The sequence below is a fragment of the Trachypithecus francoisi genome, unplaced genomic scaffold (genome assembly GCF_009764315.1).
Source record: "Trachypithecus francoisi isolate TF-2019V2 unplaced genomic scaffold, Tfra_2.0 Lachesis_group12, whole genome shotgun sequence".
Lineage (NCBI taxonomy): Eukaryota > Metazoa > Chordata > Mammalia > Primates > Cercopithecidae > Trachypithecus > Trachypithecus francoisi.
The window spans coordinates 7,855,420-7,874,359 of NW_022681457.1; the positions used below are offsets into that span (position 1 = coordinate 7,855,420).

At 43.8% G+C, this 18,940-nt stretch overlaps 3 protein-coding genes across 5 annotated transcripts in view; 1 reads left to right on the forward strand and 2 right to left on the reverse strand.

The window, feature by feature from the left end:
• LOC117093612 (zinc finger protein 813-like) overlaps positions 1-18,940 on the forward strand; it is a 361,257-nt gene that overhangs the window by 171,580 nt on the left and 170,737 nt on the right. The gene's annotated exons all lie outside the window — the stretch shown is intronic.
• Positions 1-18,940, reverse strand: part of LOC117093610 (zinc finger protein 83-like) — a 241,235-nt gene that overhangs the window by 150,069 nt on the left and 72,226 nt on the right.
• Positions 9,987-18,940, reverse strand: part of LOC117093613 (zinc finger protein 600) — a 28,085-nt gene continuing 19,131 nt past the window's right edge. The window contains exon 4 of the mRNA XM_033228966.1: positions 9,987-13,604. Coding sequence (XP_033084857.1) covers positions 11,419-13,604 — 2,186 coding nt within the window. The 3' untranslated portion in view covers positions 9,987-11,418. The remainder of the gene's footprint in view (positions 13,605-18,940) is intronic.

Below are 18,940 nucleotides of genomic sequence, written 5' to 3' on the forward strand. Positions count from 1 at the left end.
TTCGAGGCCCTCTTGTATGTTGTAGAGCGGAGGGACCAAGTTCGAACTTGCATTAAAGATCCTTGCCGCTTGGCTTTGACTCTGGACTCTGGCGGTCTTCTTCGGGGAACAAACGATCTGGGCATAACACCACCATCACACCATTGCACTTCAGCCGGGGTGAAAAGAACAAACTCCATGTCATAAAGACATAAATTAATTAATTAAAGGACAGATACAAAAACTGGCATACGTGTACTTTTTCTTCATAAACTTTTAAAATATTATTTAGAATAAAAAGACATGAAAAACACGGTACATATATGTTAACAGAAATGCAACATACACAGAAATAATTCCGACATAAATAACAAATGTTCTAGTGGAGAAGGGGTAGTTTTTACAGGTTATAAATTTTTTTTTTAAACCATGCCCAGCCTGCCATAACGTTTTATGCCTACTTTAGTTCTGGAACCCCCAAGGAGCTATCACAAAGAACGAAGAACATCTAAACAAAGGGGACAGTGAAAGTCCAGATGCTACATCATGAAGCTTTTCATTCCAAAATCAATATCGCTTCCATTTTAGTCAAGGAACCATGGGAATCCCAAAAGGCAACAGGAGAAAATGCAAAGATACACAAGGGCACATCCCCAGCAGGGAAGTTATCCTCACCCAGGGAGACCAGGTTCCTACAATTCTCCAGCATCGCGTCTCTGTATAGAGTCCTCTGAGCAGGGTCCAGGCATTTCCACTCCTCCTGAGAGAATTCTATGACCACATCCCTGAATGTCAATAGACACTGAAATAAAAACACATTTATACCAAATGGTTAGGGGAGGAGTTCTTATCTTTACAGAAAATGAGTAGAGGAGAGAGGGGAAAGCATAGATTTAATTGTAATGAATGTTCTGACAAATCCGAGTAAGGAATTCCTCACCACATGATGTCTTCCCAGTTGTGTTTTATTACACTTTTTGAAGAAGTCATGACACCCTCTCAGTATGAATTTCTTACGTTTGTGAATAAATACAAGCAATACATAAATAAAAAAATCAATGCAGGGTTCCAGTTATAGAAATGTTAGGAACTTTTATTGACACACCAAGTGACATTCACTATCTGGATGAGCCAGAGCATGAGTGAGGTCTTCAAAGATGACAACGTCCACAGTGAAAGATCGGCCAGGCACGGTGGTGGCACATGGCTGTAATCCCAGCTACGCGGGAGGCTGAGGCAGGAGAATCGCTTGGAGGTAGAGGTTGCAGTGATCCGAGATCATGCCTCTGCACTCCAACCCGGGAAACCGAAATTCCGTCTCAAAAAAAAAACAACAACAAAAAATTAGCCGGGCATAGTTGCAGGCACCTGTGGTCCCAGCTATTTGGCAGGCTGGAGGTGGGAGGATGGCTTGATCCTCAGGGTGGAGGTTGCAGTAAGCTACGATCGCACCACTGCACACTAGCCTGGGCAACAAAGGAAGACCTCATCTCAAAATAAAATAAAATACATGAAAACAAAATGACTCAAAGTACAAAAATCCATTTTGTATATATATGTCAACAAAATAATAAAACCTACACAGACTCAAAAAAACTAGATGTTAATACAAAGATTGTTATTTTCCTCAGATTTTCAAAATACAAAAGATTTTCAAAATATATACATATGTGTGTATATATTAATCTGTATGTATATATGTGTATATGTGTGGGGATGTGTGTATATAGTATACATATATTTTTAAAAATATAAGAAGTAGCAAGTTTTGTTTAACTGGAAAGGAATCTCATCTTGGTGGAAAAGAATGGCTTGGCAGTTGGGGGCAGGTGGAAATCATGTCAGATCTTAGAAAATCAGAAATGCCCCATCCTAGAGGAAGAAAACACTCTCTCAACTGCCTGACATGGAGGAAGCTTCAGGTATCTGTAGTAATGCAGGTATGCACAGAGGCAGCCACCACAGGACTCTTTATACAGAGAAAAATCAAAAAGAACCCACACGTTGTCATTCAGCCAATTTCCAATGCAGATGTCAAAGAGCAAGCCAGCCATGTTTGCTAACATGACAGCATGTACATTTTTACACCAATAGGATCAGATATCAAAGTAAAATATTTACTGGAACACAAAGAAGAAAACAAGAGATGCTGGGATCTACTTGAGGGTGACGGGTGGGAGGAAGGAGAGGAGCAGAAAAAATAACTACTGGGGGCTGGGCGCGGTGGCTCACACCTGTAATCCCAGCACTTTGAGAGGTCTAGGGGAGTGGATCACCTGAGATCAGGAGTTCAAGACCAGCCTGGCCAACATAGTGAAACTCTCTCTCTAGTAAAAAATACAAAAATTAGCCAGGCATGGCAGAAGGCACCTGTAATCCCAGCTACTCAGGATAAGGTAGAAGAATTGTTTGAACCTGGGTGACAGAGGTTACAGTGAGCTGAGATCACGCCATTATACTCGAGCCTGAGCAACAAGAGCAAAACATGTCTCAAATAAATAAATAAATAAATAAATAAAAAATAACGGCCGGGCGCGGTGGCTCAAGCCTGTAATCCCAGCACTTTGGGAGGCCGAGACGGGTGGATCACGAGGTCAGGAGATCGAGACTATCCTGGTCTACACGGTGAAACCCCGTCTCTACTAAAAAAAATACAAAAAACTAGCCGGGCGATATGGCGGGCGCCTGTAGTCCCAGCTACTCGGGAGGCTGAGGCAGGAGAATGGCGTAAACCCGGGAGGCGGAGCTTGCAATGAGCTGAGATCCGGCCACTGCACTCCAGCCTGGGCAACAGAGCGAGACTCCGTCTCAAAAAAATAAATAAATAAATAACTATTGGATATTGGGCTTAATACAAGAGTGATGAAATAATCTGTACAACAAACCCCAAAGACACAACTTTACCTATGTAACAAAGCTTCACATATGACCCCAAACCTAAAGTAAAAACATAAATATAAAAAAATTTGGGCCGGGCGCGGTGGCTCAAGCCTGTAATCCCAGCACTTTGGGAGGCCAAGACGGGCGGATCACGAGGTTAGGAGATCGAGACCATCCTGGCTAATACGGTGAAACCCTGTCTCTACTTAAAAATACAAAAAACTAGCCGGGCGACAAGGCGGGCGCCTGTAGTCCCAGCTACTCGGGAGGCTGAGGCAGGAGAATGGCATAAACCCAGGAGGCGGAGCTTGTAGTGAGCTGAGATCTGGCCACTGCACTCCAGCCTGGGTGGCAGAGCAAGACTCCGTCTCAAAAAAAAAAAAAAAATTTGGCCAAGCATGGTGGCTCATGACTGTAATATCATCACTTTGGAAGGTTGAGGCAGGTGAATCATGAGGTCAGGAGTTCAAGACCAGCCTGGCCAAGATGGTGAAATCCTGTCTCTACTAAAAATACAAATATTAGCCAGGTGTGGTGGTGGGCTCCTGTAATCTCAGCTACTCAGGAGGCAGAGGCAGGAAAATGCTTGGACCTGGGAGACAGAGGTTGCAGTGATCATGCCAGTGAACTTCAGCCCAGGTGATAGAGTGAGTCTCCGTCTCAAAAAACAAAACAAAACAAAACAAAAAACAAAAAATTATTTAAAATTTACTGTCAGGCCTCTGAGCCCAAGCTAAGCCATCATATCGTCTGTGACCTGCACGTATACATTCAGATGGCCTGAAGTAACTGAAGAATCAGAAAAGGAGTGAAAATGCCCTGTTACTGCCTTAACTGATGACATTACCTTGTGAAATTCCTTCTCCTGGCTCAAAAGCTCCCCCACTGAGCACCTTGTAACCCCACCCCTGCCCACCAAAGACCAACCCCCTTTGACTAATTTCCCTTTGCCTACCCAAATCCTATAAAATGGCCCCACCGCCATCTCCCTTCCCTGACTCTCTTTTCAGACTCAGCCCGTCTGCACACAGGTGAAATAAACAGCCTTGTTGCTCACATAAAGCCTGTTGGGTGGTCTCTTCTTTTGTACGACAGTGAAATTTGGTGCTGAAACCAGGGAACTTTGGTGCCATGATTTGGATAGGGAGACCTCCCTTGGGAGATCAATCCCCTGTCCTCCTGCTCTTTGCTCCATGAGAAAGATCCACCTATGATCTCTTGTCCTCAGACCAACCAGCTCAAGGAACAGGCATTCTGTTCCACGTCGGTCCCCACCTTGTCTCTGTTCCCAATGCAACTCATCCCAAATCTTGCTGCTTTCCCTCCCACCTGTCCCTTCAGTCCCAACCCCAAGCATTGTTCTGTCTTTTCAATCTTCCTTCTCTTTGGATCCATCTGACCTCTCCCCTCCTCCCCAGGCTGCTCCTCACCAGGCCAAGCCAGGTCCCAATTCTTTCTCAGCCTCTGCTCCCCCACCCTATAATCCTTTTATCAACTCCCCTCTTCACACCCAGTCCAGCTTACAGTTTTGTTCTGCCAATAGCCCTCTCCCACAGCCCTCTCCCACGTGCCTGGCAATTTCCTCTTAAAAAGGTGGCTGGAGCTAAAGGCATAGTCAAGATTAATGCTCCTTTTTCTTTTTCCCATCTCTCCCAAATCAGTTAGCATGTAGGCTCTTTTTCATATATAAAAACCCAGCCCAGTCCATGGCCCGTTTGGCAACAACCCTTAGATGCTTTACTGCCCTAGACCCAAAGGAGCCAGAAGGCCATCTTATTCTCAATATGCATTTTACTACCCAATCCACTCCTGACATTAAATAAAGCTCAAAAAATTAAATTCTGGCCCTAAAACCTCACAACAGAACTTAACTAACTTCGCCTTCAAGGTGCATAATAATAGAGTAGAAGTAGCCAAGTAGCAACGCATTTCTGAGTTGCAATTCCTTGCCTCCACTGTGAGACAAACCCAAGCCACATCTCCAACACACAAGAACTTCCAAATGCCTGAACCGCAGTGGCCAGGCATCCCTCCAGGACCGCCTACCCCATTAGCTTGCTTCAGGTGCTGGAAATCTGACCCCTGGCCAAGGAATGCCCGCAGCCCAGGATTCCTCCTAAGCCATGTCCCATCTGTGGGGGATCCAACTGGAAATCAGACTGTCCAACCTGGCAGCCACTCCCAGAGCCCCTGGGACTCTGGCCCAAGGCTCTCTGACAGACTCCTTCCCAGATCTTTTCGGTTTAGTGGCTGAAGACTGACACGGCCAGATTGCCTCGGAAGCCTCCTGGACCATCACAGACTCTTTGGGTAACTCTTACAGTGGAGAGTAAGTCTGACCCCTTCTTAATCAATACGGAGGTAACCCACTCCACATTACCTTCTTTTCAAGGGCCTGTTTCCCTTGCCTCCATAACTGTTGTAGGTATTGATGACCAGGCTTCTAAACCTCTTAAAACTCCCCAACTCTGGTGCCAACTTGGACAATACTCTTTTAAGCACTCCTTTTTAGTTATCCCCGCCTGCCCTGTTCCCTTATTAGGTTGAGGCATTTTAACTAAATTATCTACTTTATTGACAATTCCTAGGTTACAGCTGCACCTCATTGCCACCATTTTCCTCAGTTCAAAGCCTCCTTCTCATCCTCCTCTCGTATCCCCCCACCTTAACCCACAAGTATGGGATACCTCTACTCCCTCCTTGGCAATCGATCATGCACCCCTTGCCATCTCATTAAAACCTAATCACCCTTACCCCACTCAATGCCAATATCCCATTCCACAGCATGCTTTAAAAGGATTAAAGCCTGTTATCACTTACCAGTTACAGCATGGCTTTTAAAGTCTATAGACTCTCTTTACAATTCTCCCATTTTACCTGTCCAAAAACCATACAAGCCTTACAGGTTAGTTCAGGATCTGCTCCTTATCAACAAAATTGTCTGGCCTATCCTCCCCCATGGCTCAAAATCACAAACTTTGCTCAAATCACTCTCTACAGTTCTCATAACTTCCAAAATCGATTTTCTTCCTCACACTTGATGCATATACTTTTTGCTCCCTGGCTCCTTCAGCTATACTCACTGTTTCTTAGAGTCTCCTACAATTACCATTGTTCATAGCCCAGACTTCAATCTGGTCTCCCACATTATTCTGGGTGCCACACCTGACCCCCATGGCTGTATCTCTCTGATCTACCTGACGTTCACTCCATTTCCCCATATTTCCTTCTTTCCTGTTCCTCATCCTAATCACACTTGGTGTATTGATGGCAGTTCCACTAGGCCCAATCGCCAATCACCAGCAAAGGCAGGCTATGCTGTAGTATCTATCATTGAGGCTGCTGCTCTGCCCCCCTCCACTACCTCTCAGCAAGCTGAACTCATTGCCTGAACTTGAGCCCTCACTCTTGCAAAAGGACTGTGCATCAACGTTTATACTGATTCTAAATATGCCTTCCATATCCTGCACCGCCATGCTGTTATATGGGTAGAAAAAAATTTCCTCACTATGCAAGTGTCCTCCATCATTAATGCCTCTTTAATAAAAACTCTTCTCAAAGCCCCTTTACCTACAAAGGAAGCTGGAGCCATTCACGGCAAGGGTCACCAAAAGGCATCAGATCCCCTCACTCAGGACAACACTTATGCTGATAAGGTAGCTAAAAAAGCAGCTAGTGTTCCAACTTCTATCTCTCACAGCAGTTTTTCTCCTTCTCATCTGGCCACTCCCACCTACTCCCCCACTGAAACTTCCACCTATCAATCTCTTCCCACACAAGGCAAATGGTTCTTGAACCAAGGAAATTATCTCCTTCCAGCCTCACAGGCCCATTCTATTCTGTCATCATTTCATAACCTCTTCCATATAGGTTACAAGCCACTAGCCCGCCTCTTAGAACCTCTCATTTCCTTTCCATCATGGAACTCTATTCTCAAGGAAATCATTTCTCAGTGTTCCATCTGCTATTCTACTACTCCTCAGGAATTTCTCAGGCCCCCTCCCTTCCCTACCCATCAAGCTTGGGGATTTGCCCCTTCCCAGGACTGGCAAATTGACTTACTCACATGTCTTGAGTCAGGAAACAAAAATACCTCTTGGTCTGGGTAGACACTTTCACTGGATGGGTAGAGGCCTTTCCCACAGGGTCTGAGAAGGCCACCATGGTTATTTCTTCCTTTCTGTCAGACATAATTCCTCGGTTTGGCCTTCCCACCTCTATACAGTCCAATAATGGACCGGCCTCTATTAGTCAAATCACTCAAGCTCAGGCTCTTGGTATTCAGTGGAATCTTCATACTCCTTACCTTCTTCAATCTTCAGAAAAGTTAGAATGGACTAATGATCTTTTCAAAACACACCTCACCAAGCTCAGTCACTAACTTAAAAAGGACTGGACAATAGTTTTACCACTTGTCCTTCTCAGAATTAGGGCCTGTCCTTGGAATGCTACAGGGTACAGCCCATTTGAGCTCCTGTATCAACACTCCTTTTTATTAGGTCCCAATCTCATTCCAGACACCAGACCAACTTGGACTGTGTCCCCAAAACTTTGTCATCCCTACTATCTTCTGTATTCACCGATCTCAACACTCATAAATGCCCTGCTCTCTACACTGCTGGTTTACACTGTTTCTCCAAGACATCACAGCTGATATCTCCTGGTGCTACTCCCAAACCACCACTCTTAACTCTTAAAGTAAATAAATAATCTTTGCTGGCAGGGCTATGCTGAACCTCCTTGGGCACTCTCTAATTGGATGTCGTGGGTCCTCACAATTCTTAGTCCTTTACTACCTGTTTTTCTCCTTCTCTTATTCCGTTAGGTTTTCAATTCATACAAAACCATATCCAGGCCATCACCAATAATTCTATGTGACAAATATTTCTTCTAACAACCCCACAATATCACCCATTACCACAAAATCTTCCTTCAGCTTAATCTTTCCCACTCTAGGTTCCCATGCCGCCCCTAATCCCGCTTGCAGCAGCCCTGAGAAACATCACCCATTATCTCTCCATACCACCCCCAAAAATTTTCATCACCCCAACACTTCAACACTATTTTGTTTTATGCAGAAATACACGTGTACGAGACTTGCTCTGACACCTGACACTGAACTGACAGTAGCGGCTGCCCAGTGAGTTTGGAAGGAGGGTGGAGGATGTGACAGGGAAAGGAGATGCTTTATGGCAATGGGTCTTTATGGTGGCAGCTTTCCTCAGAGTTTTTCCAGAAAACAAATATATCCATCATGTGATGTTTAAATACCAAAATATACTAAAAATGCAAAAATTAGCCGGGTGTGCTGGTGGGTGCCTGTAATTCTAGCTACTCAGAAGACTGAGGCAGAAGAATCTCTTGGTCCTGGGAGGCAGAGGTTTCAGTGAGCTGAGATTGCACCACTGCACTCCATCCAAGGTGAGAGAGTGAGACTCCATTTCAAGAAAAAGAAAAAAGAAAAGAATACATGGGTCCTTTTGGAGGAGTGTTCTATGCCAATGCAGCCCATGTTTCAACATTTTTACAGAATGGACCAGAGGGCCTTGAGGGAAACATGCAATAAATAGCTCCCAGCTCAAGATTTTAACAAATGACAAAAGGAAAGAAAACTGAAAAACAGACTAACTGGTTAAACTGCATCTGACATCTATACCAAGTATACACTGAAACAATCAAACTTAAGTATTAGGTACCAAAGGCTTCCAATAAATAACAAAGACTAGAAAGCATGCAGACCTTGAACTGAACCGGATGCTAATTTCAAATAGTAACTATTTTGAAATTGTTTTAAAAAAAAATTCTAACGAATTCTGGGGTCAACCAAGAATAACCGGAAAATACTCAAGTACAGAAATGAATGATGTGAGCTGATTATAGGATGCTGCAAAGGCATCTTTCAGCAGTCATTATGGATTAAGAAAGAGAGCATTTTTTTTTCAATTCTTCAGCGAAAAGAGCAGAAGTGGTGATTTATTATATGGTTGTTACACTCGGCCACAAATAAACACAGAAATAGTCCAGAATATCACAGGTCCAGGGCAGAGGACCAACATGGGCAGTTTTGTTTATGAGCAAGGTGGGTCTCAGAGGTGATCAGTGATCACAGGGTGATGAAGTTCTAGATCCATTGAGACAAGCTCTAGATAGCAGCATGCAGTCCCACAACTTGTAACAGCATCCCCAGCGTCTGGCATTCCATGTTTCTGCTCCTGTGGCCTCCACAGTGCAACAAGCTAGCGGTTTACTTCGAGCTGTACCTCATCTTTCTTCTTTTGTGCTTCAGGCTGAGCATTCGCTTCTTTCTCCACTTGGCTCTCATGGCACAGAGGTTTCCAAGAAAATGGCGCTAAGGCTGAGAGCAGAAATAAATTTTTTTTTTTTTTGAGACGGAGTCTCCCTCTGTCACCCAGGCTGGAGTGCAGTGGCGTGATCTCGCTCACTGCAACCTCCGCCTCCTGGGTTCACGCCATTCTCCTGCCTCAGCCTCCCGAGTAGCTGGGACCACAGGCGTCTGCCACCACGCCCGGCTAATTTTTTGTATTTTTAGTAGAGATGGGTTTTTTTTTTTTTTTTTGAGACGGAGTCTGGCTCTGTCACCCGGGCTGGAGTGCAGTGGCTGGATCTCAGCTCACTGCAAGCTCCGCCTCCTGGGTTTACACCATTCTCCTGCCTCAGCCTCCAGAGTAGCTGGGACTACAGGCGCCCGCCACCTTGCCTGGCTAGTTTTTTGTATTTTTAGTAGAGATGGGGTTTCACCGTGTTAGCCAGGACGGTCTCAATCTGCTGACCTCGTGATCCGCCCATCTCGGCCTCCCTAAGTGCTGGGATTACGGGCTTGAGCCACCGCGCCCAGCCGAGACGGGCTGGGGTTTCACCATGTTAGCCAGGATGGTCTCAATCTCCTGACCTCGTGATCCACCCACCTCGGCCTCCCAAAGTGCTGGGATTACAGGCGTGAGCCACCATGCCCGGCCAGAAATAAAATTTTTAAAATGAAGATTTATCTCAAACTGCAAAAAAATAAAAATAAAAAATAAAAAATAAATAGAAAAATGAAGAGGAACCAGAAAGAAAAAAAAGGAAGTCTATTATACAATGAGAGCAAAAGAATTTTTGATGTCTCTTTTTTTTCTATTTTTTGTTTGTGTATTTGTTTGAGATGGAGACTTACTCTGCCACCCTGGCTGCAGTACTGTGGGATGATATTGACTTACTGCAACCTCTGCCTCCCAGGTGTAAGCAATTCTTGTGCCTCAGCTTCCCAAGTAGCTGGAACTAAAGGTGCACACCACCACCCTGGCTAACTTTTTTATTTTTAGTAGAGATGGGGTTTCACCATGTTAGCCAGGATGCTCTTGAACTTCTGACCTTAGGTTATCCACTCAAGTCGGTCTACCAAAGTACTGTGATTGTAGGGATGAGCCACCTTGTCTGGCTCTCATATCCTGGTTTTTTTTGTTTTGTTTTGTTTTGTTTTTCTGAGACAGACTCTCACTCTGTCGCCCAGGCTACAGTGCACTGGTGCGATCTCGGCTCCCTGCAAGCTCTGTCTCCCGGGTTTACACCATTCTCCTGCCTCAGCCTCCTGAGTAGCTGGGACTACAGGCACCCGCCACCACCCCTGGCTAATTTTTTGTATTTTTAGTAGAGACGGGGTTTCACCATGTTAGCAAGGCTGGTCTCAATCTCTTGACCTCATGATTCACCAGCCTCAGCCTCCCAAAGTGCTGGGATTACAGGCATGAGCCTCTGTGCCCAGCCTGATATCCCTGTTAAAAAGTACTATGATATATCCCTTTTCAAAACTACTGTCTCAAAAAAGTACTATCTCTTTAAAAAGCACTCTCTCAAAAAAGAAAAATATAAAACAAAAAACAGAAAACAGGTTGGGAAAAGTAGCTCACATCTGTTGGCCATGCTGGTTTCAAACTCCTGACCTCAAATGACCTATGTGCCTTGGCTTCCCAATGTGCTGGGCTTACAGGCGTGAGCCACCGCACCTGGCTCAATCCTCTTAACATAAACACTTTAATGTCAATTAAGGCTTGAACTCAATGTTTAAGTCAATACAAACTCAAATGAATGCTGATTTGACTCTAACGTCAATTAATGCTTGACGGTTTGCTATACTCATTGCATTGGGAACAGTTATCTCAAAAATGAATTTTCTGATGTTCTGCAAGGAGTGACCTCGGACTGAAGACCTTGCCACACTTCTGACATTTGTAAGATTTCTGTCCAGTATGGATTCTCTGATGTCTAATAAGGTGTGAACATGAAGTAAAGGCTTTGCCACAATCATCGTATTTGTGAGGTTTCTCTCCTGTATGAATTCTCCTGTTTTTGCATAGGATGAAGCTTGACTGAAGACTTTGCCACAGTCATGACATTTGTAAGGTTTCTCTCCCGTATGAGTTTGCAATGAACTGTAATGTATGAATGATGTCTGAAAAATTTGCCACATTTGTTATACTTGTAAGATCTCTCTTCATTATGGATTCTCCAATGATTTGCAATGGTTTTAGCATTACTGAAGACTTTGTGAGAATCATTACATTAGTTCAGTTTCCCTACACCATGAACTGCCTGATGGGGAATAATTGTTGACTGCTCACTAAAGGCTTTGCCACACTCACTACACTTGTAAGATTTCTCTCCAGTGTGAATTCCAGTATGTTGTGCCAGGTGTGAATCACTCCCAAAAGTCTTGTCACAAACCTTATATTTGTATGGTTTCTCTCCAGTATGAATTATCCTATGTCTTTTAAGGTGTGATTTGCGACTGAAAAGTTTGTCGCATGCTTCACATTTGTAAAGTTTCTCTCCAGTATGAATTCTATGATGAAGTGAAAGTTGTGACTGTTGATTAAAAGCCTTCCCACATTCATTACACTTGTAAGGTTTCTCTGCAGTGTGAATTCTAGTATGTCTTGCTAGGTATGAATTACGCACAAAAGCCTTGTCACAAAGTGTACATTTGTAAGATTTCTCTCCAGTATGAAGTCTACGATGGTATACAAGGGATGGCTTGTGACTGAAGGTCTTTCCACACTCATTACACTTGTAAGGTTTCTCACCACTATGAAGTCTACGATGGCAATGAAGGTATGACCTCTGACTGAAGGTCTTGCTGCACTCATTACACTTGTAAGGCTTTTCACCACTATGAACTCTACGATGGCATACAAGGTATGACTTCAGACGGAAGGTCTTGCCGCACTCGTTACACTTGTAAGGTTTCTCTCCACTATGAATTCTAGTATGTTTTGCCAGATAGGAATGAGATGCAAAAGCCTTGTCACAAACTTCACATTTGTATGGTTTCTCTCCAGTATGAATTACCTTATGTGTCTCAAGGGTTGATTCTCGACTGAAAACTTTTTCACATTCTTCATATTTGTATGAATGTGCTCCAGGATGAATTAATTTATGAACTAAAAGATCTGAATTTTGACGAAAGGTCTTGCCACATTCATGACACTTGTAAGGTTTTTCTCCACTGTGAATTCTAATATGTCTTACCAGGTGTGAATTCCATGCGAAAGCCTTGTCACAAACCTCACATTTGTAAGATTTCTCTCCACCATGAAGTCTATGATGGCATACAAGGGATGACTTGTGACTGAAAGTCTTGCCACACTCATTACACTTGTAAGGTTTCTCTACAGTGTGAATTCTGGTGTGTCGAGTCAGCTGTGAATGCCACGTGAAAACTGCGTCACAAACCTTACATTTGTATGGTTTCTCTCCAGTGTGAATTCTCCTATGTGTCTCAAGGGTTGATTTGCGATTGAAAAGTTTGTCACATTCTTCACATTTGTAAGGTTTCTCTCCAGTATGAATTCTATGATGACGTGCAAAGTTTGATTGTTGATTAAAAGCCTTGTCACATTCATTACACTTGTAAGGTTTCTCTCCAGTATGAATTGCCTTATGAATTATGAGGGCTGAATTTTGACCAAAGAGCTTGCCACACTCGTTACACTTGTAAGGTTTTACTCCAGTATGAAGTCTACGATGGCATGTAAGGGATGACACCTGACTGAAGGACTTGCCACACTCATTACACTTGTAAGGTTTCTCACCCGTGTGGCATCTCTGATGGCCTGCAAGGTACTTCTTGTGATGAAAGACCTTGCCACATACATCACGTTTATATATTTTGTCTCCTAAAGGGATTATCTGGTGTTTCCTTAAGAGTGAGCTACAATTAAAGGCCTTGCCACTCTCATTACATTGGAAAGATGTTTCTGTCATGTGTACTTCCTGTTCTTCTGTGAGTAATGAAGAATTTGGGGAATTATTCTCACAGTTATTAGAAATATGGATTTGGGGTCTACAAGAAATTCTTTGGGATGTTGAAACTGAGGGAACATCACTGGTAGACTTCTCAAGTTGATTACCCATTTTACCTTTGATCTGAAATATGTGCAGTTCAGGCAGATGTGAATGAAAGCTTGATCCAAGTTGATCTTTAATAGGCTTGTTTCCAGCATCTTTTTGATCCTGTCGGTCTGTACTACCAGTGAACATTTTAATTTTTGTCATGGGTCCTTCGTGGCCATTTCTTTCATCTTCTCGACACTGAAACTCAATGTCCTGAATTTCTTTCTCAATGTCCCGGAAGCAAGAATCTCTAATGTGATGACTTTCATGTCTTTGCACTGTCCCGGTGTGGAACACTTCTGTATTGCACTGCCCTGTTGATGAGACCTCCTTCATCATGCATTTGGAAGAGATATCTGCAAAATATAAACACCAATAGGTTTCCAATTAAGTCCAGATGGCAAATCATACTGAAGTGTGTAAATATGACACAAGAACAATACTTATTTTGAACTGCCCAAACATGATCTTCAAAGTTTAGGAACACAAAAGGAGTAAGATTCTTTAATAAATAAAGGGCATTTACATGTCCTTCAAATTAATTCCATGAAAACCTATTTCCTATATCATGACAAAACACTGACAGGGGACAAACATGAGTAAGCCAAAAGTAAGGAGGGTTTTTCCACTGTGACCCTAAAGTGTATCACAATTTGCAAAAAACATATCACTGTCACATCAATGAAGAGAAAAATATATATTCTTCATATTTACAGCATATTTACCATGTACAAATGCTAAAAAACAAAATCCCACACAATATACAATATTGGTAAATAATCTACAACAACCTCATGTAAGGATTACCAAAAGCAATGTAAATTCTGTATTGTCAAACAATTATAGCACAGAGAAGATAATAAAACATTACAAAAATTAGCCAGGTGTGGTGGCCCGTGCCTGTAGTCACAGCTACTTGGGAGGCTGAGGCACAAGAATCTCTTGAACCTGAGAGGCAGAGGTTGCAGTGAGCCAAGATCACACTACTACACTCTAGCCAGGGAGACAAAGTGAGACTCTGCCTCAAACAAAAAAAGGAAAAAAAAGAAAAAAAGTTACAATGTATTTCTGAATAAATGTCATAAAATTACTTATATCCACACAGAACAAGCACTTAGTGACTTTTGAAAAATTTTTTGTAGTTTTATTTTTTTGAGATGGAATCTTGCACTCCAGCTTGGAGTGCCATGGCATGATCTCAGCTCACTGCAACCTCTGCCTCCTGGGTTGCAGTGATTCTCCGGCCTCAGCCTCCTGACTACCTGGGATTACAGGCATGCACCACTATGCCTGTGTAATTTTTGTGTTTTTAGTAGAGATGGGTTTGACCATCTTGGCCAGTCTGGTCTCAAACTCCTGACCTCAAGTAATCCACCCACCTCGGCCTCCCAAAGTTCTGGGATTACAGGTGTGAGCCACTGCACCCGGTGACACTTTGTGACATTAACGAGTGTAGTGTGTCAGTTATATTGCATACCACATACTGTAAAGCCATATGTAAAATTATAAAAATAAAATGTTGTAACCCATGATAAAACCAGCAAGCAAATGAGTACAGTTATACAGCCTGCAGAATTCTAAACAATTCCCTCTTAAGAAAAAAGCCACAATTTCTATTTAAGCATCAGCACACAACATAAGAAAAGAAATACATGATAAGATCACTACCTTCTGATGTATGAGGTCAAGAAAATGCACAGCATTTTAAGAAATAAGAATTGACTAATGGCTGAGCAAGGTGGCTCACACCTGTAATCCCAGCACTTTGGGTGGCTGAGGCAGGTGAATCACAAGGTCAGGAGATTGAGAACAGCCAGGCCAACATGGGGAAACCCCATCTCTACTAAGAATACAAAAAGAAACAGCTGGATGTGGTGGTGGGTGCCTGTAATCTCAGCTACTCTGGAAGGTAAGGCAAAAGAATCATTTGGACTCAGGGGGCGGAGGTTGCAGTGAGCCGAGATCTCGCCATTGCATTCCAGCCTGGGTGACAGGGCAAGACTCCGTCTCAAACAAACAAACAAACAAACAAACAAATAGATAAATAATTGACCAATAGTGTAGAAAACTGCAATTATGATGTCACAACTCTAGTTATGTAATAGCCAGGCAACACAGCAATTTTGTATATATGCATTCCCCATGGTTATCTAGTTCACTATGCATAAAATATATAGACTGTGTACTGGGAAAATTTATAAACTGAGATCAGAGAAAACATTGTATAAAACAAATTGCACAATAAAAACAACAAATATGATGTATGCTCCCTGGCCCGAATGTTCGTCTTAGCTAAAAGCCATTATCAGGTTTCTTATTCTCCAATAGGATGTTCCTGCAGATGGGGCCTTTTAGAGAATTTGGTCATGGGTGTTGACTAATTGTGAATAGGACTAGGGCTTTTAATTGTATATTTTCTTTCATTTATTTTTGAAAAAGAGTTTCACTCTTATTGCCCAGGCTGCAGTGCAATAGTGTGATCTAGGATCACCACAACCTCTGCCTCCCAGGTTCAAGCGATTCTCCCCCCTCAGCCATCTGAGTAGCTGGGATTAAAGGCATGCATGCACAACCGCTCCTGGCTAATTTTGTATTTTTAGTAAAGACGGTGTATCTCCATGTTGGTCAGACTGATCTCAAACTCTCAACCTCATGTGATTTGGCCATCTCAGCCTCCCAAATGCTGGGAATACAGGCATGAGCCACCACGCCCAGCCAGGACTAATGCCTTTATAAAAAGAGACAGTAAAGAGCTGATTGTCTGTTCCTGTTTACACCATGTCAGGACACAGCAGGAAGATGGCTGGGCTAAACCATGAAGAAGGCTCTCACCAGGAACCAATCTAACTGACATCTTGCTCTTAGATTTCCCACTCTCCAGATTCGTGAGAAATACATTTCTATGTCTTAAGATTTCCAGTTTAAGCTATTTTTTAAAATCTATTTTTGAGACCAGTAATGCTTCATCACCCAGGTAGTGGTATGATTCTCCTACCTAAAGAGATACTCATGCCTCAGCCTCTTGAGTAGCAGGGAATACAGACACATGCCACCATGCCTGGCTAATTTTTTTGGGGGGTGGCGGGGAATGGAATGTAACTGTCACCCGAGCTGGAGTGCAGTGGTGCGATCAGGGTTCACTGCAACATCCACTTCCCAGGTTCAAGTGATTCTCCTCAGTCTCACAAGAAGCTGGGATTAAAGGTTCATACCAACACGCGCAGCTAATTTTTGTATTTTTACTAGAGACGGGGTTTCACCATGTTGGCCAGGCTGGTCTCGAACTGCGGCTGGCCAGTGTACGCTATTTTTGACAGAACAGTAAAATGAGTGAGACAGGAAAAGAGGCATCTCATCATCAACATAACCGAAGGCTGACAAATCTTTTTTTTTTTTTTTTTTTTTTTTTTGAGGCGGAGTCTCGCTCTGTCGCCCGGACTGGAGTGCAGTGGCCGGATCTCAGCTCACTGCAAGCTCCGCCTCCCGGGTTTACGCCATTCTCCTGCCTCAGCCTCCCGAGTAGCTGGGACTACAGGCGCCCGCCACCTCGCCCGGCTAGTTTTTGTATTTTTAGTAGAGACGGGGTTTCACCGTATTAGCCAGGATGGTCTCGATCTCCTGACCTCGTGATCCGCCCGTCTCGGCCTCCCAAAGTACTGGGATTACAGGCTTGAGCCACCGCGCCCGGCCAAGGCTGACAAATCTTATTAAACAAAGGAAGTTTAGAGTCTCTACTATAAAACTTGTAATATATGAAGAGGTCTAATAGTATTCACTTGTTTTAAAAAGCAGGTGGATGAATCACCTGAGGTTGGGAGTTGGAAACCCGCCTTACCAATATGGAGAAACCCCATCTCTACTAAAAATACAAAGATTAGCCAGGCTTGCACCAGGCATAATCCCAGCTACTTGGGAGCCTGAAGCAGGACAATCACTTGAACCCTGGAAGTGGAGGTTGCAGTGAGCCAAGATTGCACCATTGCACTCCAGCCTGAGCAACAAGAGGGAAATTTCACTTAAAAAAAAAAAAGGCCGGGCGCGGTGGCTCAAGCCTGTAATCCCAGTACTTTGGGAGGCCGAGACGGGCGGATCACGAGGTCAGGAGATCGAGACCATCCTGGCTAACATGGTGAAACCCCGTCTCTACTAAAAAAATACAAAAACTAGCCGGGCGAGGTGGCGGGCGCCTGTAGTCCCAGCTACTCGGGAGGCTGAGGCAGGAGAATGGTGTAAACCCGGGAGGTGGAGCTTGCAGTGAGCTGAGATCCGGCCACTGCACTCCAGTCTGGGCAACAGAGCGAGACTCCGTCTCAATAAAAAAAAAAAAGGCCGGGCACTCATGTCTGTAATTCCAGCACTTTGGGAGGCTGAGGAGGGTATACCACTTGAGGTCAGGAGTTCGAGACCAGCCTAGCGAACACAGTGAAACCCCATCCCTACTAAAAATACAAAATTAGCAAGGCGTAGTGGAGCATGCCTGTAATCCCAGCTACTCGGGAGACTGAGGCAGGAGAATCGCTTGAACACAGGAGATGGAGGTTGCGGTGAACTGAAATTGTGCCATTGCACTTCAGCCTGGGAAACAGGAGCAAAATTCCATCTCAAAAAAAAAACAAAAAACAACCCTGGAAGCAAATTAACATTATTTCTCAAATAACGACAGCAGGGCCCACAGTGTCCATATACTTGACCCCAGTTTGCACATACGGTAGGTGAGGGACAAGACTTGATCCTGGGCCTGAAGCATCCCACTACATGTTCTTAGGCACAATAGTCAGCCCAGGCAGTACAGAAAATGACCAGTCACAGAAAATTCAAAGAGAACAGAAAGAAGCACATCAAGGGGGACACAAGGGCTGAGCTGTGCTGCTGACAGTGGTGCCAAGTCATCCCTCATGGACCATGTGCTGAGTCATCATGCCCTGCACACATGGATTCAGGCAGCCTCCTATAATTTTGTCCAGTGGATGAATAAGGTTTTGACTTACTCCGTGAGAGTAGTGTTGGAGGGGAGGGGTTCACAGGGAAATTGGGGAATCAGGCATTACAAAATCAATAGGGTGGAAAGAAACAGTATTTGCATCCAGATCAATGTATCATGTGAGGCAAGGCCAGGAAAGGAAGGGTAAGTGTGGAAGGCAGGAAGTAATGGGCATGTAGGAGTGAACTTTGTGCATGCACGTCTGTAGGAATAGAATTCCACTAAGATAGACCAAATCTTCAGCTTGGAGGAAAGTGGAACTAATTTAGCCAATGGTAAAATATTGACCCAAGGTTAACTATGCAAATTACAATATGGGCAACGGACAAGAATGAAAGAGATCCAAGAAAGCAGTAGTATGGTGGCCTGAGGTGAAAGCAGTTTTACATCTCTTAAATTCAATGCCTCTGATTTCTACTTTCAAGCATATACTCAACAAAATCCCCTGTGTAGATTCCAGAAATGCATACACACACAAAAAAACAAACGCTATGAAGAGTACAGTGCAGCAATGTAGGAGACCATGGGGGAGAACAAGGATCCCCTGGATGCGTAGGTAGTGATGTGCTTGTGAAAACAGAGCCTGGCTGAGTGCAGTGGCTCACTTCTGTAATCCCAGCACACTGGATGGGTGGGTGGATCACAAGGTCAAGAGTTCGAGACCAGCCAGGCCAGCATGGTGAAACACTGTCTCTACTAAAAAAATACAAA